The sequence below is a fragment of the Thunnus maccoyii genome, chromosome 4, assembly GCF_910596095.1.
Source record: "Thunnus maccoyii chromosome 4, fThuMac1.1, whole genome shotgun sequence".
NCBI classification, from domain to species: domain Eukaryota; kingdom Metazoa; phylum Chordata; class Actinopteri; order Scombriformes; family Scombridae; genus Thunnus; species Thunnus maccoyii.
Genome location: NC_056536.1, coordinates 26,752,129 through 26,777,954, shown reverse-complemented (window position 1 = coordinate 26,777,954; position 25,826 = coordinate 26,752,129). Strand labels below are relative to the sequence as shown.

Below are 25,826 nucleotides of genomic sequence, written 5' to 3'. Positions count from 1 at the left end.
ATAAAACCACATGTAGATGCGTATATACTTCTTCACACTCTCACACAGCCATGTCTCATTGCTCTAGCCCATGCCCTGGAGAACTCTCTTCATGACCAATCAGAGAGATATAGGAAACTGTGTCCAGCAACGCTTCCCACAGTTCGCATAACGACACAGACAGAGGAATCATCCTCGGACATATGAAAGGAGTACAGGCTAAAAAAGGAAGCACAGCAAACTCAAAATCTGTGAAAGCCATCGGACTGAAAAATCTCACACGAGCCTGCCTTTGGTAAGTTATTGATCACTTATCAAAATGATATTTTGACTAACAGATTGTTTGATTTATTATATTATTTTATAATTATGGGACGTCCTCAGATGAAAAACTGCTTTATTCTTAAATAGTTTGCCATGGAAATGTATGATTATCTAATAAATTATTATTATATGTCTAACGAGCAGTTCTTGACGTATAATTTTACATCGCAGTTATTCCAAATTTCAAGACAAAGCAAGTTATTGAATCTCTAAATAATATGTCAAAGTTATTTGTTGCTTTTCTGTATTTATAACTTAAAACCTGTGATAAATTCCACCGTATGATTGACAGCAGGGGGTAGATATGTGAGAACGCTGTTGACAAACTTGAGGTGTTGTGAGGTTTAGAATTATTGCCACCATCTGTTTTAATGCCTTCGCTCATGAATTACTGTCTGCCTCAGTTTCTGCTTCAGTCCTTATTTGATCTCGGGGTCAAACGAATAATATATGTCTCTCCCTGTCACTGCTAACTGGCCAGGGGTGAGGAAGGAAAGGTTTCTGTGTGTGTGTGTGTGTGTGTGTGTATGTACCACCAAGCAGGCACAACAAAGACAGTTGGCAAAGTACACATTCCATGGGCGTAGATTTGTTGCAGGAAATCCCACTCCCATTCCCAAGGGATCTAAATAGAAACAGGGCACATAACACATGAACACATAAATAAATACAGAAAAAGAAGGAGAGAGAGAGAGAAAGAAGGAGAGAAAGAAAGATGGACTTTCGCCTAAAAACACAGAAAACAACATTATTTTTCTAGTGTAATCAGATATAAAGGCATAAATATCCTGCCTAAGAACTCACAGTTATATAATTTTTGGATATTTATACAGATTCTTTCATCAGTTTATCACTTGATGAGTTTCTAAAAATCTCTGGGTCTAAAACCTACTCTAATTGCTTCATTTTGTGGTAGCTTTGTATTCCAGATGTATGTGAATTTGACTGAGGCTTGCTTTACACTCGATGCAGGTTGCAGGGCATCAGAGTTCTCAATAGAGGGTAGCATTTATTTTCAAAATGCCAGACACGGAAAGTTAACTGAGACCTGTGTAGCTGAGGAGTTCAAGGTCACAGCAGCCTAAATTTAATCTCTCCTGTGAGATGAATTTTTATGTTCGTTTTAACTGTGCTCTGAACCTAACAAGGTCATCCAACACTATAGTCCCAGGGTCACAAAGCAATTACCGTCTTTGAATTTTTTTTTTCTGTCTTTACTTTTCAGAAAGTAGTGTAGCTTAGACATTCAGAAAGCAGTTTGTTCCTTTCTCTGTGGGTGAAGCCCTTTTAAAGTCTGTACAAAACTACCATAAATCTTTCAAAACAGCAACAGTGCTCTATGCATACCTACCCTATGATGTGCTGCTGTACTGTGCACACAAGACAATCACAGTCACTTTGTCAGATACTATCAAACAGACTGTAGCAATGTGCTCTTCCTTATCAGCTAAACTATCCTGTCCCTCAGGAGGTCATAAGAAGCACAACTGGATTCTTTCATTGTGAGCATTCTTAATTTGGCATCTTCGAGTCCCTTAAAGGCATTTGGAAGAGACTGAGTCAGAGAACTTTAAGCAAGAGCACAGACAACTTTAGCGAGAGCACAGACAACTTAAAGCAGCACTTTCTGTGCGGTTTTAATCGCTTGTTTACTTTAATTCTTTCTTTTGGGACGGCTGTGATTGGAGCATCCTCATGACTCCACGGGAATCTATACTTGGTAAGAAGCGAGTTACTGTTTTTGATTTGTTACTGTTCTTGTTTCTGAGAGACTGTGGGAGATTCGCCTCACAGTAGCTTCATGGAAAAGGGACTGTTGTACAGTTGAACTGGGAGAGGTTGTGACTCATTGTGAGTTCTGTAGAATTTGTGATACATCACTCACTCACCACACACGCTGATAAAGTAGGGCTCCAAGGAAGAGGCAGTAATGTCTAAACAGAGATAGCACGCAGGAGCAACAGGTGCTGGAGTTTTAATAATAATTCTTACAAGAGATTGTTCTAATACATTGCCGTCTTACAGCTTTCCAGCTAGAGGAAAAAACCCAGCAAAGCATGGAAAGCAGGGCAGTGTAGACGTTCTTGTGGGTGTATTATCTTGTGGGGAGCTTGTGGAAAGCCATGGCAAACTGATTCAGGCATTGAGGTCAGTACAGGAAGGGCAGCCCAGCACTGAAACAATAGCTGGGATTTAAACAAGTCTTACATAACGTGTCCAGCCTGCAGGATACAGTTGACCACGATCCAGTTATAACTGGAGGTGCATGGAAAATCAAGTTAAATAGAGGGTTCCCTTGTCCTTGTTTGACAGTCTGCAGATTTACATCACTTATCTCTGCTTTGCTTCAACTAATTGCTGATGATGGGACAGGCTTGACTATGCATTCTCATGTTTGTTTGTTTTTTTCCTGGCTGTTAAAGAAACTAATTCTTACCCTGTTTCTCCATGTTTCACATAGGTAGTATCCAAGCCATCTTCTCCATGGAGAACTTGGTCAAATCGATCTGTTCTCCACCTAGACGTCGTACACCAGACATAGGAGAAGTAAGTCATATGCTTCTGTTCAACAACACAAATGAAGTCAATAAAATAACTCTGAACCACACACACTGGATCCAAACCAGAGGCACAGAGAATAATGTGGCTATCTAGCAAAGTGTATTCACAGCTGAAAACTACAGTAGACCTGTTGGTACAACATAAAGCAGTATGATTTGAGTTTTATGAATCCATAAACCATTGGTATGTAACAGTTTAACACCTGTGCAAAGGGCAAACACCTGTAAGCTAGAACTGGACAAAACTACTACTAATGTGAAACATCCAGTATTGTTCTCCAACATAAACCGCTTTCTGCCCTTGAAACAGTTTATCTGCGCGTCCATGCGCTTACAGACCCAGTTGAGCCAGACAGCTGGACAACCTGATAAGTGTGTATGCGGTGCTCTGCAGCTCATGTGGGCTGTTCTGAACGACTACACTGAACAAACTAGACCATGCAGCGCCCGCCTGGAACATTATGCCTCCTTTAATTTACCCTTGACTCAGTCTCCTGAACCTACAGTATCAGTTGAACAGCAAAACAAGTAGTTCACAAGTGTTTGTGTGCGGTTTCTTTTTATATCTTCACCACAGGGATGTAGTTTAAGTTGAAGTGAAGTGAAGGATGTAAATTAATAACGTCATGATATGAGTTTTTTTTTTGCAAATCATGTTTTTGTTTGTTTGATATTTTTGCAAATTTTGTCTTTTTTTTTAAAAAACCATATATACATCTGTGCATCTGCATCTGTGCCACCTCTGTATTTATAGTATGAGCCTGGTAAAAACAGACACATTTCATTTTCTATTTTAAGACGTGTTAAAAAAAAAAAAAACGTACAAAATGCAACGTCTGCACCTGCCCACATGTGCACGGAGTACGTCGACGTCAGGCCTAATAAATCAAAGGCCATTAATTAGATGGTGAAATGCCAGAGGAGGCCGTCTCTCTGTGATGTTGACTTCCAGCCAGAGAGCACACACACACACGCAACTCAGCAGCAGCAAAGTGCGCCTGTGCTACGAGGGATGGCTGAATATTACACAGCCCGACCTCTCTGAGAGGCAAACACGTCTAGCAGAAGTATCCAGCGTGGGTTTGAATGCAAGACCGACATACAGGATCCTGCCTGGATTCGGGGGACATAATGCGGGCTCCTGAAGCGGCAGTGTCGTTGTGCTGCGTGTACAGTAACGAGCAGCTGATCGACTGTGCTGTGAATAATGTCTGAAGGTGCTGACTCCGTGTTCAGATCTGACTGGGAAAGTTGTTTTTCGGTTGTTTTGGTCTGAGTCAAGATGCATCTGTTTCGGAGTTACAATTACCAAGTGTTCCCGGACCGCTACTCAGTGGAAAGAACGACCATAAGGGGCATCAGCTGGGTATGCTGCTTTTAATGATTTCTCCAGAGAAATAACTGAGGATTAGTTTATGTAACACAGACAAGAATTAGTATATGGTGTCACACAATGATGATGATGAGGAGAGATGATAGTGATGCGCCATTGTTTTGATTATTCACACTGTCTTCTTGAATTGTTGTGTGTCTTTTAAAAGTAATTAGATAGATTATGTTGTCTATGTGCTTGTGACTTTGCAAATCTTGAGCTGTAACACTAAATACCAGCCCCTTTTTTTCTAGAAATATCTGGAATTAGACAAGATAGCAGTGACTTGGTACAGAAAGACCAAGAACAGACTGAAAGACTGGTACAGTCATAATTTGTTGCAAAAATGATAGTTGTTATTGTGTTTAGAGCTTAATAGCCTTAAACCTAGTTTTTGTTCAAGTGGCACACCACCCAGCGATCAAAATGCGGCTAATTTTGTGCTGAAACTGAGGAAAAAAGTTGGAGGAGATGTGGATAAAGCGATAGCAACACTATTCATAGAGCTCCACTATGACACAGTTAAAGGGTCCCCAAAACAGAGGTTTAGCAGATATTTCAAGAATGCTTCCAGTAGACTGAAGCAGTTTTCTCTATTGTGTTAGCAGTTCGGGTGTGGGGACACAGGAAGGTAACAAAGCACAAAGTTTTTATTAAACTGGGGTTATAAATAGTGTATTGTTTATTGTCCAAGTCCACCATAACACCCCTGCTCGGTTTACAAAAGAGATTTAGAAGATTGCACAAAGGGGAAGTTTTTGTTTCCAGGTCACAGGAAGACACAGAACAGTGGTGAGGCTCTTAGGTTCTAAATTTACTTGACTTTTAAGCATCAATAGGTCAAAGACAACTGTAAATCTCTCCAGACTGTATCCTGGACTTCCTGCTCTTCCCAGCCAAATATGAAAGTCATATTTTATGTAAAGTAACACAAAAGATTCATATCTGACAATTATGTTTGGGTCTGTGACGTACAAGTATGACACCGGACACACTAAATTTAATAGTCTCTTGATCTAACATGCTACACATATTCTCAAATGTCACAGGAGTCGTTCAAGTGGTTGTCAGGGGAGTTTGTGTTTATTTAGGTTATCTTACATGTAATAAATTACACATGAACACTTTCACAGAGATGTCCTCGCCAGGCCAATACTTTAAAAAAGATTTACACACCCAAGTGTAAAGGTCAGGTTGACAACATACTAAATGTACCCGAATCATTAATATATATATAAACTTGACATTAAACACATGATTATCTTTTCAATGGGAACATTGTTTGTACTATACTGGCACAAAGGCAGTGAGATCCGCCTTATGAACAATATTCATTTTATAACTGATATCAGCAGTGTTCAATTTTTGCCCCAAAATGATATCCAACCCCTTTTGTTTCTCATCGATGTATGATATGAACAATGAGCTCAATTAAAATAGCGCTGAGGCACTAGCTAATTCCTTTTCTTAACACATCACCTTTAACAGGGGGAAAAATTGAGCTCATTTTGCTGTCATCATTAGGAGATGCCAGGGCATAGTCCCTCCTGTCTTTCCTGCTCCTGCATACCGGTGCTGATACATGGGGACAAAAGAGAACAAAATGCCTCACATTCACAAAGGTTCCTAATAGTATCTGCCTGTCTACAGACCTGGGAGAACACTGGTTTATCCACATTTTTTGTTTACTCAAGGGGCACATGTGTCACTCTGACCTGGTTATAACTGACAAAACAATGCCACACATATGATTTTATAAAGACATACACAGTGAAAAATTCTTTTATTAGAAACAAAAGTATGATCAGTGAAAAAAGGTGTTTTTTTTTCAAGCTTTTCTGCCACAGTGGGGGCTAATGAGCTAATGAGTTTTTCAAGTATGCAGTGTGCCATTCAGACAATCATGTGACGTACCGTAGCTGGCTGCACAGCACACCAGACAAAACATGCCACAAAGTCTGCACAAGGAGTGGAGACATTTAACAGATTTATATCAGTGATTTAAAGAGTTGATCTCAACAATTAGGTCAGCTATACCTCATGCGTCAATTTCAGTCATGCCGTGTGGTTACTTTGCATGTGTTAAACTTTTTTTTGTAATCTGTTCGTACGATGCATCAGCACAGTGCAAAGAAACAAACATACATGTTGTAAAAATACATCCATATTCCATTCGGTTAATATTTTATACTTGTAAACCTTACAACCCTATACTGAGACTAAGTGAAATGTGCTGCCTATAAATCAATTTTCCCTCATTCTGTGTGCGTGCAGACATAGCTCTAAGTACCCACAAGTTATCAGATCTGGAAGGAAAATGGGATCCCTATAATAGCCTTCATATGGCTCTGACACTTGAATTAAGAGCAAAAGCAAGTGCCTCGGGAATACAGGTACACCACAAGGCTGTCATAAAAACATAAAAACCAAGAAGCATAGAGGAAGTAAAACTTAGGCCGAAGTACGGACATAGCAATGCTGAATAATTGTACAAGGTAACAGGTTTAGGTTAGGGTTAATCTGACTCTCATAAGACCATGTTCTGGTAAAGGGAGTCACCAGAAATAATATGTGATTAAACGTATATATCTGTGGCAACTGCTGCAGTACATTTAATCTTTAAACACTTTCAAAAGCCTTTTCATAAGAAAGGATAGTCAGTAGCTAAAAGCAACCTTTTCACTCAACAAAATGCGTGGCAACAGGCTGTGTACTTTCCTTCAGCTCATGTCTGTGTACTTTTTCCTCCCACTTCATTACACACACTTGATACCCACCCACACCACGGTGGAGACAATAGTAACTCAGCGCAGGTTGAGTTAATGTATTTATGTTGACCTTCATCTCAATGAAAAGAAAATAATTATTCTTTCTATCTGGACAGTCCAGCTTGGTTATATTTGTTTATTTGGTGCAACCACAGTGAGATTATCATCAACGACCAGCTAGTTCCTGTGGAATGCCGTTCCAGAGCAAGTTATCTGCTTTATTTCAGAGGTTTTAGATATGGAGAAATGGCTCAGTGGTGATAATGTCTCTCCCTCTTTCCTTTAGACTCCGCTGCCAGAAGCCCTGAATTCAAAGGACACTATGAAGCAGGTGTGTATACCTCAGATGGTGAGCTATGCTTTGGTACATCACCTCCTCACAGCTGAGAGTAATCTAATGTTCTCACAAGGAACACAAGGAGAGACACAGTGACAGAGGAGAAGCATGCTTTCATCATGTTTTTGCTCTTAAGCAAACTAAATGGAAAATCTCAATGAGCCTGACTGTTAAAAATTTGATTTTTTTTTACATCGGTCATCAAGGTTAATTATTATTTAGCATCTTTTATGTCATATCCTCTCATTTAAGTGCTCCCAAACAGTTACATAATCAGGTTTGTAAGTGCATACGAGGCTTCTATCTTTCACTTTACTAATTAGCTGATAACAGTTATTGACTTTGGTTGGCATAGCACTTGAATGTGAGTCTTGAAATTATCAGCAGCCTGTATTGCTCTCTCTCTCTCTCCTGGTGACTTTAAGCTGCACTGACCTCTGCTATCATCTAGACTTGCAGCGCTTGCATCCTCTTAAAATGCTGAACTTGTTCTTTTGTTGTTATAATATCCTGCATTACTACTCAAGCGAGTCTTAAAAAACACATTCCTAACGTGGCAAGTAGTCACAAGGAGTCTAAAGGGCACTCCAGGGCCCACAGTTAATTGACCCTCCCCACCCTTCTGAGCCCTGCTTCACCCAGTCCAGGCCCCTCACACCGCTTTATCTCAGCTTCTTCAACAGCATGCCAACTAGAGAACCTTTTAAACACTGATAACAGGGTTTGACATGGAAAGGGAATTCTTTTGGTCTCCCCCAGAAAGAAGAAGTTGTCAGTGAGAGACAGTGTGAGAGAGAAACAGCATCTTTCAACACCCAAAGAATCAATGCCTGTGAATTTTGTTTTGTGTTGTGGAAAGAGAAGATAGAGAGGTAATCTACAGAGAGTCTGCAGGAGGCAGGTGTTGCTAACCTCTTGCAGCTTTGTTTGGTTGCTTAGCAAGTGCTGGCTCCTGATCCTTGAAGTCACAAATGAGCATCATACATTCTGATAGCACTGTACAAGATGGATTGTTTTTAATAAGCTGTGTTTGATTGTGCTCCAACTTTTTTATCTGCAACATGTGTAGTTTTCCTCTTTAGACACACTGAACTAGAATTCACCATATTTGATCACAAGTTTAGTAGCTACTAATCTTTGGTCACATTTTAAAAATAAAATTTTCATCTATGAAACCAGAAGGCTACAGCCATGCTAGCGGATCTGTGAGACTGTAAGATAGGTAACCCTGTTAGACAGATAAACCAAAGTTTTGGACAAACTGAAATGTTGGCCTGATGATAAATTGCATAGCAATCTATCCAGTATTTGGGTATTTGGGTAAAAAACAAAAATGTTAACCTCACGGTAGCGCTACAGGAAAAGTTGCCACAGTCAGTAGGCTTCATCTTCTGGTGACCGTGAATGTCTGTACACATTTTCATGGCAATCCATCCTACAGTTGTTGAGATATTTCAGTTTAGACCAAAGTAATCGAACAACAGAACAACAGATCAACATTGCAATCCCCAGAGCCCCGCCATCAGAATGGCTAAAATGTTTGACATGTTCCAAGCAGCTAATGGAAAGTGTGTAATATTTGTTTGCAAAACTTTTCACACTTTCCACTTGCCTTTTGTTGAGGTGTTTCTGTTCTGCAGGTAGAGGACTTTGTAGGTTGGACAATGTGTTTGTGCAACACATATAGTGTAGGTGAGAAGTGACATCAACCGCAGATACAACTTGATAGATCTAAAAATTGATGCTGAATGACTTTGTCAGAGGTCGTGAAAATCATTTTACCCATCTTCTGGGGGGATTTTTTCAGGATGGAAATGTTTCTGGTAGGTGTGTGGTCTTGTGTTTTTCTGATGTAGAGAGAGACGGGGGGAAAGTCAGGTATCTGTAGAGACCACACAGCGACATTAAGGCTCCTTTCCAACTCACAGTGTTCATCTGCAGCTGCTTCTCAAACAACACTGCCCACCAAGGTCACAGAGAGAGTAAGAAACAGAGAAATGTCTCGCCTACAGATGAAACACACAGAGAATAACTGTACTGGTCATCATTCCACCCAACAAGACAAATGCATGCAACCAAATCACACACTACACACTCCTAGAGCAGATGACTAACAGCCACAAGCCACAAACAGATTTAAATGAATAAAGATAATGCACAGAAGTTATATGAATATGTAGTGATAAAGACAAATACAACCTGCGTCTGAGTAAACTGTACAAGCTGTAGAGCAGCCTTTCTGTAGGCGTGGTAATTTAGGATCATAAGTAGAGATAATATAACCTCGACAACTTAAGTCTATAACAATATGAAGTTATTTATATACTGTGGATCAGTGGTTTTAAGATACTTTTTGTATATATGCTCTTGACTGTAAAATGACCTCAACAGCAATATGGACCCAAGTCATAAAGTGGGTTATAGCTGCCTTCCCAAACCTAACAGCTGGCCCATACATTACTACACACCAATACACAGTGTGCATTGTACTTTGAGTCATTGACTGGTGCACCTGCGGGAAAGGTGTTTACTCTGTAATTCGACTCAGTTGGAACAATTACCTACGTAACACATGGCTTATAGTTCCTAGACAAGATGATCAGATGACCTACATACAGACAATAAACAGCGCGCAGTCGGACACAGACAATTGAACTGCAGCAATTGAAAACATCGCACGGAAGAAATTATTCACTTTTCTGCGTGTTTACATGATTGTCAGGTTCAGTAGTGAGAGCCAGGCTCCCTCAGTGAAATATGGCTTTTGATATTGTTTTTGTAAAGGCTGGCTTAGGTAATGGAAAATTGCCTCATCAAGAAAATAAGTTTTGGAGTTGACATGCCTGAGAATGTGACTTTGGCATTCCCATGGGGAAAAAATAGCCCCTGGGAATACTGGTGACCTCTAGACAACATAACTTCTATGGGGCACAGCAGATGCCTCAGGGCGTATTTACTCTGAAGATGTCAGGTCTGGGAACAGGCCGATGTGGGCATGATAGGTTGAAGTGTGTAACTGTACAGCATTACCCACAGTAGTCCGTTATAGTTGTGCATCATAATTAGCAGGCCTGCGTGAACTTGGATCTAACAAATATGTGTTGTGGCCTCGAGTTCAGGTGAAAGAGCAAAGGTTGTGTCGGTGTCTTCGAGGCATGGGGTCAGTGGGGTCGTTTCTGTCCCTGGCTTCCTCGTTTTGCCGCAACTCCGCTCAACAAAAAAAAATACTAATATAGGAAATGGTCATTGTTGGGTTCTGTGTGCATCTCAAGACCACCACCTTGGGCTAACAGCAGTGCCCAAAGAAGAATCCGCAGAACAAACAAATAACTGTCTGAGTCACTTGTTGAATCACAAGACTGGGAGCAGGAGAAGCAAGAGAGGAAGTCAAACAGGGAGAAGCAAATAACAAAGTCTACCTCTGTCAATCATTTAGATTGTAAATATTGTTGGGTGGTAGTTTGATCCAATTTGTTTACGAAAGAGAAGCAGTGCAGAAAGCATGAAAAAATCTGAATTAGGGCATCCGCATTACAGCACATTCTTGTTATATAAGCCTTGCTTCTGCATCAGTGGCTGACAGGTTTTGCACCCTGTCTGCAACCTCTCTGGTTTTTAGACCTGACCCAAGTGAGCCGTGTTTATGTGAGGGGGAAGTGAGGAGGAAATAAATCGAGACTTCAAAGGAAAAGCAGCACATTGAAGGAGGTGAGAGAGGGGAAAGTTTGTTGTCGCTGCGTGCCAGAGTGTGTGAGTTGTAGATACTCAGAACTCAGCGAGATGTAGGAAAGCTGAACAAAACATAGCCATTTATAAAACATTCCCACCTCCCTGCAACCCACACACCACATTTCACTCTGATGCCCACAGAAATCTCCACTCACGTTGTTAGAAATACCTGCCATCGCACATGATCTCCACGCTGAGGGGAAATGCAAAGAAACTTGTCTCTCTTTCTTTCACTCTCTCTCTCTCACACTCCTAAATAAGCACAGTGTTTCAGTTAACAAGACCGACTGTGTTGCATATCCTGGCTCCTTATGTACACAGAACTCTCTCACTTGTTCTCACCCTATTTCATCACATCATAAAAGGGAGCATGACTTAGTCTTGGCAGATTTATCTCTATAATAGAAAGATGCTAATAGATTAGCTGCTTGATAATATTTTTTTTCATTGTCTATCAAGTTTCTCTCAGATCGTGTTGTGAAGGCAGCGAGGTCAGTGTACAGCGTCATGATCGAGAGGAACCCCGGTCTGATCCGAGATAGAAAGTATCACCTCAAATCATACAGGTACCCACACTGTACATTTCTTCTGTGTTAAAAAAAAAAAAAAAGTGACAAACTCTGCAAATTACATGCAAATTGACATGTGAAATTACTCTTACAGACAATGTTGTTCTGGTAAGGAGCTTGTTGATTGGCTGATGAAACAAAATGACTGCCTCCAATCAAGAAGCCAGGCTGTTGGAATGTGGCAGGTCTTGGTGGATGAAGGAATCCTTGTTCATGGTAAGAAATGAGGAAATACAGTATGTCTCGAGTAAAACGTACCAATTCCTCTTGTCTGTATGCATGTGACACCAGCAACATTTGGCTGACAACCAAAGTAAAGAGTAATAAAACAATATTTATCAGGTGTTGCATGAGGTCACACCTCGGCACGGACTGTAGAAGATTATATAAGTATTTGACAGGAAATGCTGTCGTTTTCTGGCAATTTTTTAAAAATATATTCTGATAATGATGTCTCAATGTCTCAAGCAGCACTCAAGAATTTCCCCTTAGCATTTGAGTAGCTTGAGATCTGGTGACTTAGTCTGCCAGGGAACATGTTTAACAATGAGTTCTCACTCAGTCAAGTCTTCACTAACCACTTATGTTCTCTGGACGGGATATTGTCTTTCTGGAAGAGACCACTCCAATCAGAATAGAAATGCTTCATCATCAAATGAAGGGGATCGCTCAGAATAGATTTGCACTTATTTCCATTTATCTTGTCATTCTGGAGTGTTGTAAAGTTACTATGTGACAACAAAATTCTCTTCTAAGGTCAAAATGTACTTATTTGTTTCTGTCTTTTTTAACTAATCTGTGTATGAAAGAGTTGTGTTCTACTTTAAGTCCCGTTCCACTCAAAATTATTCAAAGCAAAGTATTTTTATTCATCAACAAAACATTTCTGGAGGGGATGTTTAAATGATAAATTTTATGTAATCACCATATCTCAAAAGGTCGTCACCCTTAGTTACATTAAGATCTCATGAATATTTTTCCTTTTCCTGTGTTCTGTCTCAATCAAGTGAAACATGAGGTGAACTTTCATGACAAGGACACCCAGTTCTACCGCTTCCAGGACTCCGAGTTTGGCCTGAACCACATGACAAACGAGAAAGACTCGGAGGATGAGCTGCAGGAAGCTCTGTCTCTGCTGTCTCAGCTGGGTCCTGATGCTTTGCTCACTATGATTCTGCGGAAATGGTTAGTATGTTAAGCCAATAAAACAACTGCATGCATGAAAACACTATCAGACTACATGATGATGATGTTGTTTTAGAGACATTGGACTTATTATCTCAACTATGCCCGATGCTTCTGTAGCTGCTGTATATGAAGCATTACCTAGTTAGTGAAGTCATTTATTTACAGTATGTCATGTATGACAGTCATATAAGGTTCATAAAACCACTCAAAGGAACCGGTACTGTTGGATTATGTCTTTATCAGCTGTTTTTATGGCTGATCACACCTGTTGCCCTCTCTGCGTCTAGCCCCAGTCAGAGGAGTGCTGAGGACCTGGAGGTCATCTATGAGGAGCTGCTCCATGTCAAGGCTGCTGCTCATCTCTCCGCCTCTGTAAGTCACTATTACTGCCTGCCCTTGACATCAGTGTCCTTAAAACCACTATGTGTAAAATTTTTACATGACTATACAGTCTTTCAAATTATTCTGATGGCCCATGTTTTTGCTTGTAGAAATTGAGAGTCTTGCTATTAAACTTCACTTTGATGGTGATAGTATACCTTAAATTTAATCTTTAAAAATGTTAATCTGTGTTCTAGGCTAGTATTTTTCTTGCATATACAGAATCAATTTTTTTCATAATGTACTTGGACCAAAAAAATATTGGAATATAACACAGTGGAAACAGGAGTTATCAGTGGAGTCTCATTTCTTGCTCTTTTGTGCCTGTAGGTACGGAAGGAACTAGCAGCTGTGTTGGTCTTTGAATCACATGCCAAGGCCGGAACAGTCTGTGAGTGTGACAGCTTTGCTGACGTTTGAGCTTGGGTGGTAGAGAGCCGTGCTACATACACACGTGGACACACATAGACACACACACAGTTTCATTGTAGAGCTGAACCTCACTATACTGTTGTTCTAACGTGCACAAATGTCCTCTTCTGCCCAACATACCCTTCAGATATATTATCTCCACTAAACCACGTAAACCATCAGCAATATTTGAAAGTCCTCACGTCATGATTGATTCATCACTTAAATGAAGGCAGTCATGTGTCCTTTATACTCTTCTCATCTCTCTTTCCATTTAGTCTTGTATATGAAAGTCATACATACATAATAATGCCCATTGCATGAAAGTACCCTGTAAACATGATCTTCATGCAATTATGATGGTTATTCATACAGAGACACGTGTGAATAACCAGTGTTGTTGCCGACTGTCTTTTTTTGTTATGTAGTGTTCAGCCAGGGGGACAAAGGCACTTCCTGGTACATCATCTGGAAAGGCTCTGTAAATGTGATCACACATGGAAAGGTAAATCTATTTACTGGTTGCAAATAAAACCCTCAGAATTGTTATTAGTAAATGCTTTCTTGCTTTTACGCTAGTATATAATGATGAAACTACTGTGTGCAAACAGGGCCTGGTAACAACACTACATGAGGGTGAGGACTTTGGGCAGCTAGCGCTGCTGAACGATGCACCTCGTGCTGCCACCATCATCTTGAGAGAAGACAACTGCCATTTCCTCCGTGTTGATAAACAGGACTTCATACGCATTCTCAAGGTGTGTCTGATCACCTACTTACTATATGTGCATCTCCATGGCTTCTTTGTCAGATGTCAAAAATGTTGCCATGCATTTAAGGCCATATGTGACGGTGTAATAGCTGTAGGTCTCCATCTCTGTACCCTTTAGGATGTGGAGGCAAATACGGTGCGACTGGAGGAGCATGGGAAAGCTGTGCTGGTACTGGAGAAGAGTGCTGACTCAGCAGAACAGGGAGGAGCAGGGAACAACAGCAAGTGAGAAACTCTGACACACCCACCTCTCAGACAAAACAGTCACTTTACAAGCAGCTTTATAATCATTAAAATTCTTCACAGATACTTAACCTGGGTGTGTGCAGATACTGTATCATAAAAGTAATACAAGCGTTGCCATTGGTCATCATCGCATAATGTGGGACAAGTATACAGATCTTTTTGTCAAACGTCGTTGAGATCTTACTAATGTATTTTTATCTAATACCCAGAAAAGAAATGGACTTCAACCCTGCCTTGTTGAATGACTTGTTATCAGTCTTGAAGTGTTTTAGCAAACATAAAAGTGAATTAACTCAATGATGACCTCCCTTTTAGTTTTTCACTTGTTTCCCTCTTTACTTCCACACCTACACACACTACATCCATCTTCTCTTGTTCTCTCCACTTTACTTCACAAGCTTTATTATCTGAAGAAGCCAACAAGTATTGAATTTTTGGGCCTGATACCATTCAGCAAAGATCCCTCTAAATTTGGTTATGAAAGAGTTATGACGTAGACACAGTATATGGCTTTTTTAATTAAACAGCAAACTTTTGATCTGTAACTGACCCGACCAACACTGCTTTCCACTCAGGTGTGATATGTTTCTGACAAGTATTATAAACACTGGAGTCTTCTGGACAAACTATGCGATGATTACGTCATGGGCTTTTTTCTGCTTCTGCTTTTGTGGAGGGGTTATCAATCAATATATGCACGCAAACAGACATACAGTAAACCTGATAAGACAATTCTAATTATATAATTATTCATGTAATGTGTTAGAGTTAGCCAAGAGACTATTTTCATCTATAGTCCCTGGACAGTTATGTTGTCACTCTTAATAAGACTTTAAGTTAGCGGTTATTAAAATAGGACATAAGCATGGAGAACAATTATAATAAAAGGCATTAATTAAACACACACAAACACATAAGCTCAGTGCATGCATGCAGAGCAATACACATCAGATATTTTATTTTTATGTTAGTATAAATGATCTGTTCCTCTTCTTTTTCTCTTCTGCAATGCTCTGTGCAGGTACACAGTAATGTCAGGAACACCTGAGAAAATACTGGAACACCTACTGGACACAGTGAAGTTGGACTCTAATGGAAATGATGCTATTGGTGAGAGCCTGCGGGCATCTTCTTGCCTTTTCCCCGTTTTACTGATGATTACCAGGGATGACTTAGTCAACTAGTTAAACAACTGTGTGTTGTTGTGATGTCTGTCTCCCTGCAGATCCCTGTGTGGGTGACTTTCTGCTCACCCATAAAGTCTTCATGCCCTCCAGTCAACTGTGTCCTGCACTACAGCACCAATATCCTGAATAGTAATGGCGCTTTAGCGAAAGTTAAGTCAGGAAGACTATCTTTTGCATGTATATGCCTGTAGTTATATTTCTCATTTCATAGTGCCATTCACATCTCTCACACATGCTCAGTCATAATCTCCCTTGCTGTCATTGCCAGCTGTAATCAGCTGTCCAAATCTATCCAATAGCACAGCGACACACCTCCGTTGTTAGCCTATCATCCTGCTGTTGTCATTTAATAAGTTTCTGCCTTTAGTGCGTTCATGCTGCTGTTAGACACACCCCCTCCACCTCCCCATCACCGCCTAGTGTTTGCAGATTCATCAGTTTTATCACTACATCAACTTCATCAGCCTTATCAATCTCAGCAGAAGTCATCAGCCACCACCACCACCAGTGACTGTCTTGACCAAGACTTAATTACCACTACATCATCTGCAATAATAAACAATTATCTTTACTTCATTCACTATGTCTCTCCTGATTGAACTAATATCAGTGTCGATGATGATGCTGATGATAAGGATAGTGTGTGTACTAAGTGGAAAAGAGTCACACCCACACATTTATTCCAACATGAGGACACAACAACATTTTGATCAACTTGGAATAAAACGTTAGTGTGCAGGCTTTACTCTTTTCCTATTGGAGCTGTTTTTAATAGCCTTAAAACCCACATGATATGCGTATAATTGCACCCCTTCAGTTAAAAAGGATAGTGTGTAACTGCCTCTGCTACTGCTTCTGCTGCTTATGATGATGATGGCCGCAGTTCAAATGAGCAATGTTAATGTAATGTGATGTATTTTTTCTCATGTCATCTCTTCTGATAGCCACAAGTATATTCAGTTGTAATTTTGTCTTATAATAGTCTCAGATTCTTTGTTTGTAAAGCTTGTTGAGCCGTTATTCCTTAACGATCATTGCACCTACCAGGCAGAGCTCTCTGAGGGCTCAGATCAGGAGAAACTCTCCTACGTTCTCAACACCAAGCAGAAGGTAGTGAAGCTGATTGGCCAGTGGGTGGCTCTGTACGGCCTTCTGCTGAAAGAAGACCCCATTGCTTCAGACTTCCTGGAGGTGAAGTTGCAGGCTCAAGTTAATCACATTCATGCCCATTTCTCTTTGTACACTGTGAATTGGAATATTTGTTATCGAAGAGAATCAATAATTATGTTCTTGTTTTTTCAATTACCGTGTTTGGGCTGAAACAGAGGCTGAAGAAGGAGGTAGCAGCTGATTTCCGTCTGTGCAGCATGCTGAAAGAACAACTTAGGGACAGGAGGAGAACAAAAGTGTAAATTGTCTTTGTTATCTTATTACATCTGCTATTTCTATTAAAAGTCATAAGTCATAACTATGGCAGCATAGTATATGACACTATTTCTCATCTTTTAATATCTCAACAGGTTGGAGAACGGATATCAGTCACTGAGCAGGGTAAGCGTCTTCACATAGATCACAGCAGGGCACAGAATATTAATATCAGAGATACATTTTAATGAGAAAACAGTTTGAATGTCATGTTGTTGTCATTTGTCCGTTTAATGTCACTGCTGAGTCACTCTGATGTTATTGGCAGAACCAGCAGTTCGACTGGTTTTCTAACTGTGAGGAGCCGGTGGGGAGGTTACAGCCAATCAGAGCTCAAGATAAAGGTGTGTGAGACTTCATTACAATATTACTGCATTTACCTCACATTAACTCATGTGCAGCATCTGTGGGTGTTGCTTATGAGTAATAGATATTAACACACATCATTACTCATGACATCAATTATCAAATTAGCATATCTTGACATTTTGGCTTCTTTCCCTTCATGATGCAGTGTTGTACGAGATCTACAGGCCAGACAACAAACCTCTCACTTTGATGCTCCCAGTGAACACGTCTGTACAGGATGTGATGTCAGCAATAGTCAAACCTGGAGGAGATCACGTCCTGGTCAAAATGAACTCTGCGGGAGGTGATTGATCATTCTGTCTTTTGAAGTGTGAACAGATATTTTTCATTTAAATTTGCAGTTCCTGTAAAATTGCCTATCTAAAGCTGCTTATTAATTCAGTTTCTGATCTAGTGCTAGTCTTGTTCATAGATTTTCTCTACTGTTCTTTGTCAGTTCATTAGGCTGAAAATTAGTTTTTGATGTATTAAATGTTCACAGAAAGAGCTCAGTTAAAGCTAGATGCGACTGCAGTTTACACCGCCATGGGACTCAACGAAAGACTGTTCATCTGCACAAGCAGTCAAGTGGAACAACTGGTGAGGAATAGGTGTTCTCCATACTCCATACTCGCAAAAGAAAAGATGAAATCTCATCGCGTTAGACATATGTTCATTAGGTTTATTATTTATTATCGTGCATACAGTTAAATTTCACATGCTGGATTTGTTCAGAGCAGCTTATCAGCCCAGAAAGCCATCAAACATACACTCCACCGCCTTCTCTCTGCTCATTTTCTTTCTCTCTCTCTGTCTGTCCCTCTCTTTGTCTTTATCCTAGACACCCCTGGCGGAGCAGCAGGGTCCAGAGCGAGGAACAACTGACATCCTCGAACAGATGAGCTCAAAAGACATCGCCAGTGAACTCGCCAACTACGATTGGGAATTGTTCACTGCCATGCATGAGGTGCAGATATAACATTAAAGGCAGAAAAAATCAGAAAAAAGATCCGCACATTGTACTAGTAGCTCCCAGCAATTTTAATTGATCTACCAGAGATCTTCATCAGGCATTGTCAAATCACCGTCACAGAGCAAGACAATCAATATGTAGACACAAACACATTCAGCACTCAGGTGATTGTGATCTGCATGATTGAGAGTGCAATCTGCTCCCAAGCTGAACCAATCAGGGCAGAGCTGAAGCAATGCCTCATGCCTCTATGAAAAGGGCAAAAACTACTTGAAACAACAACATCAATATTATACAGGCACATATGAAATAGGACACTTCAAAAGTTGAATCAAATATAGATCACGAATCACATAAGTCATCCAAAAAGTTACCATAAATACTATTGTATAGAAAAATACATAGGAAAACCAAAGAACAAATAATAAACAAATGATACAGAGGAAAGAGGATATTCAGTTCTAAGGTACATAATGCTCTATTATGCATAAAGAAAAACAAAGCTGAAACCAGCACTCAGAGATTTCCTCATTTCAACAAAAAGCTGGTTATCTCTTTCTTGAAACTGTATCTGAGTCACACTGCTCTCCACCATTTATCTGACAGCAGCAGTCTGCTGATACAGTTCTTCCTTCATGCTTCACATGTTTCTGAAGCAAGTCACATTCATTAAGTCACCTGTAAAAACAGGCTTCTCATTGATTTTTACATTTCAGTGGTTTGTGACTCGTTGTGCTCATCTCTCCAGGCGGAGCTTATCTACTACATATTTGGCCGTCACAAATTTCCAGGTGCCATCACAGCTAACCTGGAGCGGTTTATGCGTCGCTTCAATGAGGTGCAGTACTGGGTGGTGACTGAGCTGTGTCTCTGTGAAGACCTGGTGAAACGAGCCATTCTGCTCAAGAAGTTCATCAAGATCGCTGCAGTGTAAGAGTTAATTATATAACACCTCAACCATGTTTTGATGGCAAGGTCAATCGGTCAGTCCACCACTTGGTCCAGACTTCAATATCTGAAATTTTGTGGAGACATTCATGGTCCCCAGAGGATAGTCCCCTACTGATTTTGGATTACCTTTTCTCTAGCATCACCATGAGGATTGCATTTCTGGTTTTTAATGATATGTCTCAAAAACTATTGGATGGATTGCCATAAAATTTGGTTCAAACTTTGATGTTCCACACAGAATGAGTTGTACTTTGGTGGTTATCTGACTTTTCCGCACCTGCATGTCAAAGTTTTAATTTAGCCAGTGAAATATCTTAACATCTGCTTGATGGATTACCATAAAATTTGGTACAGAAATCCATGGTGCTCAGACCATACATCATAATGACTTTGGTGATCTCCTGATCATTCCTCTGGCGCCACCATGAGGTTCACATTTGTGGTTCTGGTGAAATGTCTCAAATATTATTAGATGGATTGCCATGACATTTGGTACAAACATCCATATTCCACACAGCATGAATTGTAATTACTTTGGTGATCCCCTGACTTTTCCACCATCATCAGGTCAAATTTCACTTTGTCCAATACTTTGGACTAATGGCATTACCAACAGCCTCAGCTGTACTTTGTCTTTTGTGCAAATTAGCAAATGTTAGCATGTTATATGCTAACTAAAACGGTAAACATGGTCAACATTAAATCTTGCTAAACATCACCATGTTAGCATTGTTATGGTAAGCATATTAGCGTGCTGATGTTAGCATTAAGCTGAATGCACTGCTGCACCTAACCACAACCCACACAGGCTGTAGACTTTCGTTTCCATATAAACCATCTTTTAAACCTGCACTCAAAACTCATTTTAAGGACAGCATTTTGCCACTTTGAGACATATTTGTTTATTTCCATTTTTTCCTCTCTGCCACAGATTAAAGGAGCAGAAGAATCTCAATTCATTCTTTGCCGTGATGTTTGGTTTGAGCAACAGTGCAGTACAGAGGCTCTACAAGACCTGGGAGGTGAGAAACCCCTGAATGCAACAACCACAGTCATGATGATGATAAATGTTGTGGCACCATTTACTGAACAATAACTTTGGAAATGACTCATACAACATTTTTGCTTGTCATTGTCTGTCACAGAGAATACCCAGCAAGACAAAAAGAGTTTACTGTGCGTACGAGAGGTTGATGGTAAGTTACAGTGTAAATTTCATAAATGTTCCAACATTATTACTGTACTATTCTCTATAGTTTTCTACTTCTTCACATTCAAAGGCAGCTTATAGTATGTCCTGTTAATTATGTGTACTAACATAAAGTGTTACTCTATTCTCTGCTTCTGGTAGGATCCTTCACGCAACCACAGGGCCTACAGATTGGCTGTGGCCAAACTCAGTCCTCCTTACATCCCCTTCATGCCTCTGCTGCTCAAAGGTAACAATAACCAGCAGTGTTGCCCATACAGCATTAGCCTACACATGAATACGATGTAAATTAAGTCACTTTTAGATAATCAATGACATGATTGACTAAAATCACCAGGATATTAATCACTTTTTCTGTTCCTATCTATGCTCAGACATGACATTCATCCATGAGGGAAATCCAAACTGTATAGACAAATTGATCAATTTTGAGAAGATGGTAAGATAGTTACTCAATTATTCTCCTCGCACATCTTATCTTCAGTATGAGATTGATCTGTAATTCCTCCTTTTTCTCTCATTGTCACAGCGCATGATTGCCAAGACAGTGAAAATTGTAAGAGAATGCAGAAGCCAGCCTTACGGTAAGTGATCCAGATGAGCTTTTCATACAACTAGCAGACTTATAGCATTGGCAAAGATATACACTTTATACCATGGCTATGGATATGTATTCACACAAGGTCAAACAATTGCATATGCATGAAGTAAATGAATGATGCATGCAGTATATATCCTGTAGGTAATCTCCTGTATCTTCTCTACAGTGCCTTCATCTCCACAGAGGGGCCTGGCAGATCGGATGTTTCTGGAAGGGCCTGCTACTCGCATATCTACATGTAAGCTACATTTACCATATCATTAATTGTTGTGACCAGTTGTATTGTCTAAAAGATGAAGAGTTTAATTTATGATAATCAGAGTTTTTTTTATCAATATCTTTAACAGTATGATCTCCGCAGCCTGATTACTGTTTCACCACTTCACTTGTTTTCACACTTGTCCTTTTTAAATTTCACATTCTGGCAAAAAATTAATGGTGAGAGCAGAGCGGCCTGGTCGCCAAATGGTACCTGTGCATGCAACATAACCGCTACGTCCCTGGCTCGATTCCAGCCAGTATCCCTTGTTGTATGTCTTACCCATCTCTCTCCCCTTGTTTCCTGTCTTCCACCTCACTATCCTCTATCTTATAAAGGCAAAAAATGCCAGAAAAAAATAATTTTAAAAAAATGAATGGGAAGATTTGCCAGTACAAACACTTAAATGTCTGCTGAGTCAAACATGATTTATCCCTCTCATCCAGACTCAGACCACGCCCTGCCTCTGCGTAGTCCCAGCAACATCCGACACTACATTCAGAACCTAAAGGTGATCGACAACCAGCGCAAGCTAACACAGCTATCGAGAACAGCAGAATGCTAGGACACCAACCTGCAAATGTACAAAGACTGTATAACTGTAGCCTAAATCTGAACCAGAGAACGGATTGTAGCTGGATGAACAAAACTTCCACACTTGTCTAAAAAAAAGATGGACCTCTGGAGGTGTTGCTTGAGTGACTGAGTGCCACAGATATTCAATCTAATTGAAGGGGCTTGGACATTCATGGAGAAGCTTTCTGCACAGCGATGAGAGAGAAAATAAGCAGTTTCCACAGTAATCACATCAAATACCAAACCAGAGAGTCCAATTCTGTGTCCATGAGTCTTCAGGGGACGCTTTTTATCCAAAAAGCCTTATAGCGCACTGGTATACATACATTTTGTTGTGTGTGTATCGCAGTGGGAACTGATCCAGTGGTGATGCCACTCAAATACATAAACTACACAATGTTACAACATGTACAGTTAAGCAAAGTATGCCTGTGTCTTGTGTCAAAAGTCATTTATGTGACATTTTATATACTGCTGTCTGTGAGATTGAATAATGCTGATGGTTTCACAAAAGGGTCATAAGAACACACACACAGATCTTTGCTATAGCTAATCACTTTAGGTCAGTTGTTGTTGTGCACTTGTATTTTAAAACTAATATATTGCAGATCATTTTTGGCAGCCAGGCCACTGACTGACATGCATATAATTTCATACAATGTTTGTTTTCTAAATAAATTATTTTCTCAGTAATGTGTATTCAATGAAAGCACCAGAGTTTGTAAAAAGGGAAATATTTTATTTAAAGTACAAACCATAACAGGTAAAAATTGACCTCCAAATAGCCCCCCCCCCCCTTTTTCTTCCCTGTTAACAAAAATGTTCTCCCCAATATGGGGTGAGAAAAATTCACAACAAATCAGTTATCATTTGAATTCCAAAATACTCTCCTTGTCATAAATATATACAACTTCTTTTTGAAAGTCCTGGAGAGTGAAAATGGGCTAAGACATGTAAAAAATGGGGACGGGTGGGGGGTGCCTTCTCCTGATGTAACCACGGAGGATGTAGTAAAATGATCCCCTGTCATAAATTATGCATTGACATGTTCAGTAAAGAATTTTCATGTAAGCAATGTTAAAAGATTTAAATCAATTACCAGTGGGGATTTTGTAGACCATTTAACAAATAGTAAATCACTATCCATTGAGAGGGGGCACATGTAATGAAGCAAACAAATGTAACACATATGGTTAAGTGTAATGGTGGTGTTTAGACAGGTGCAACCATAACAGCACATAATTCATCAAACTATGTCAACATACTCAAGTTCAACTCAACGGATATGTTCTTGTGGTTTGTGTTTCTGTGTCAGTATGTGGCGTAAAAATCAGTACAATCAGAAAAGTGGTCCAGCAATGAAGTGGTGAATACATCTGAAGTAGAAACACACTTGAAGAATGCTTAGTGAGAAAGCAGGTGAAGGTGAAAAGCCAGAACACAACAAAAGATTTAGTCTATGTGCTCATCACATACTTTGACACGCATCACTACATGTTACAAAGTTCTGGGTTATCACAACGCAGTCACAAATAAAACATAAAACAAAAGAAAGCACTGTAATATATAAAAAAAAAAAGAGTGAATATAAATATTGCACTTCCAAACATTTAGTTCCCAGTGCCTAGTTTGTTATCCCTTTGTTAGAGGTACAAGACATCCTGTAGGACGCCAACATCTGGACGGTAGACTTACACTCTTTGGGGGGAGATTTTCCACTGAGGTTGTAAGTATTTTAACTGCTGCTGTGCTGTTAAAAAAAAAAGTCATCCTGGCCAGTGGCTGTATTTATGCGATCATGATCAATATTATTGCAGAATGGCTTAACCTCAATGATCTTAAGCTACAGAGGTGATAGGGATAACCAGGACTAAGCAGTGGGAAAGGTAATAACCAATTCATACACAAAACAAACATTCATAAATATACCATTCACACAAATGCATGTATGCATGAAGTCACACATGTATACATGCAAGCAAACACAACTCCAACTCAGACATTGAGTATTTACATTTAAGGCACATAAAATCTATGTACATGACAAATAAAAGAAACCAACACTAAGCATTTTAATGTTCTGTCCCTGTAGCCTTTTGGTAGTGGGATGACTTCAGCCACTTCTCTTTCAAAACATGGGCTTTTTTTTTTTTTTTTTTTACTCAAAAGACAATCAAAAATACAGTATATCACAGTAATACACACTGTAAGCTGAAAACGGATCCTTCACACTCACAAAGAGTGACGACCCTGCCTGCTCTCAGAGTAAAAGTCTCTGTCAAGGCTACAACATTGCTGATTGTCATGTCTTTGGTTCAAGACATCATTACGCTATGGCCATTACTTCTGTGGTTTCCATTAAGCGTCATTTGCTTGCACATGGTCTGAGTACAAAATGAGCCCAACACAAACCGAGCAGGAGTAAAGACAGTAAAATGCTCTCTAGGAGAACACCACTTTTTTTTTTCTTTTTGTTTTTTTTTTAACAGAGACACCACACTGCTTCAAGCCCAATGTGAGGTTTCAGGTCTGTGGTGCTTCCAGTCCCATCCCAGTCGACTACAATAACAATGACGATGCCAGCATTGGTAACTCTGCACACAAACAAACAGGATTTAAACAAAGTGATCAGTAGGAGTCAAAATCAGAACTCAAAGGAAGGTCAGTCAGTCTTTGGCGTCTTTGGAATTAAAATCAGTAGATTTCCTTTGAGTGCAAAAACAACTCAACCCAGCACTGTCCACCAACCTGAGGCAGAGAGAGATCATTTTCATGAACAGTTTACAAACATCCATCCATGCATTATCTATACCCGCTTATCCTGTTCAGGGTTGCGGGGTGCCGGTGCCTATCCCAGCATGCATTTGGCAAGAATCAGGGGAACACCCCAGACAGGTCAGGGCTCAAATTATATAAAATACTTAACTTCTGTAATAAAAATCGAGCTATTGAGAAGATTTAGTTTGCCCACGCTATAGTCAGGTTAATGTTTTCACCTGAAACCTGTTAACTGATCTACTGTCAATAAAAACATGTGTTCAGGAGATATCAGATGAATACTCTCCCTGACAGGCAGCATGATTCATACCTCCTGGCTGCCACAAGCAACATATGACCATATCCTGTTAGAGGCAATGAACACAAAAGATAATTAGCACCAAAATAAGGCAGTAAAAGGGGTATTACACAACTCTCATCCCAAGAATCCACAAAAGGGAACCCAACAGGCATCTTGCTGCATCCACAGGCTGAAGGCCGGCGCTTTTTGCAGTCACTTTCTTTTAGTTCAATCTGATGTTAGCCTTGAGGCATTGAGAAAAGTTCTATTTGGTAACAATCCCAACCTGCCGACAAACAATACATAAATTAAAGAAGAAAAAATAACATTCATTTGGCGTGGAGATCTTTGGATTTTTGTCTTCCTCTAGTGCAGCACAGTGGAGTTCCAGTGGTCTCTCTTTCGCCTAACTCTTCAACTGCTTTCTGATCCACTCTACATGTTCCTTCGGGTTTCTCAGTTGCAATCATATGGCCAGGTACTGTGGTTCTGGTAGCTCTGGTTGACATTTAGGCCTCAGAAGCAGCCTGTGGTTTGAGTTGTGCTTTCTCCATGGCAGTGCCGTAAGGTAAAGATCGTTTAAAGAAGCCAAACTGCAAGA

At 40.0% G+C, this 25,826-nt stretch overlaps 2 protein-coding genes across 5 annotated transcripts in view; one reads left to right on the top strand and one right to left on the bottom strand.

Annotated features, from left to right (window-relative positions):
- The first annotated feature begins 34 nt into the window (after positions 1-34).
- On the top strand, positions 35-24,341 carry rapgef3 (Rap guanine nucleotide exchange factor (GEF) 3). 4 transcript variants are annotated; one of them, XM_042410286.1, is made up of 28 exons: positions 35-274; positions 2,769-2,850; positions 7,291-7,335; positions 11,530-11,636; positions 11,734-11,855; positions 12,647-12,824; positions 13,115-13,199; positions 13,539-13,599; positions 14,048-14,124; positions 14,231-14,377; positions 14,510-14,616; positions 15,659-15,747; positions 15,863-15,941; positions 16,865-17,015; positions 17,150-17,232; positions 17,345-17,375; positions 17,518-17,593; positions 17,764-17,901; positions 18,100-18,197; positions 18,439-18,564; positions 19,319-19,500; positions 20,453-20,543; positions 20,667-20,717; positions 20,873-20,960; positions 21,106-21,170; positions 21,261-21,315; positions 21,499-21,570; positions 22,038-24,341. In XM_042410286.1, exons 1-28 carry the CDS (start codon positions 183-185, stop codon positions 22,154-22,156), a joined length of 2,697 nt encoding a protein of 898 aa, XP_042266220.1. In that variant the 5' UTR covers positions 35-182; the 3' UTR covers positions 22,157-24,341. The 4 variants fall into 4 exon arrangements, with proteins under 4 accessions (XP_042266220.1, XP_042266223.1, XP_042266221.1 ...); XM_042410289.1 differs by having other exon boundaries at positions 210-274; positions 2,765-2,850; XM_042410287.1 differs by lacking the exon at positions 35-274 and adding an exon at positions 1,984-2,023 and having other exon boundaries at positions 2,765-2,850.
- The window catches only part of itga5 (integrin, alpha 5 (fibronectin receptor, alpha polypeptide)), a 34,414-nt gene continuing 32,189 nt past the window's right edge, over positions 23,602-25,826 (bottom strand). The window contains exon 30 of the mRNA XM_042410285.1: positions 23,602-25,818. Coding sequence (XP_042266219.1) covers positions 25,735-25,818 — 84 coding nt within the window. The 3' untranslated portion in view covers positions 23,602-25,734. The remainder of the gene's footprint in view (positions 25,819-25,826) is intronic.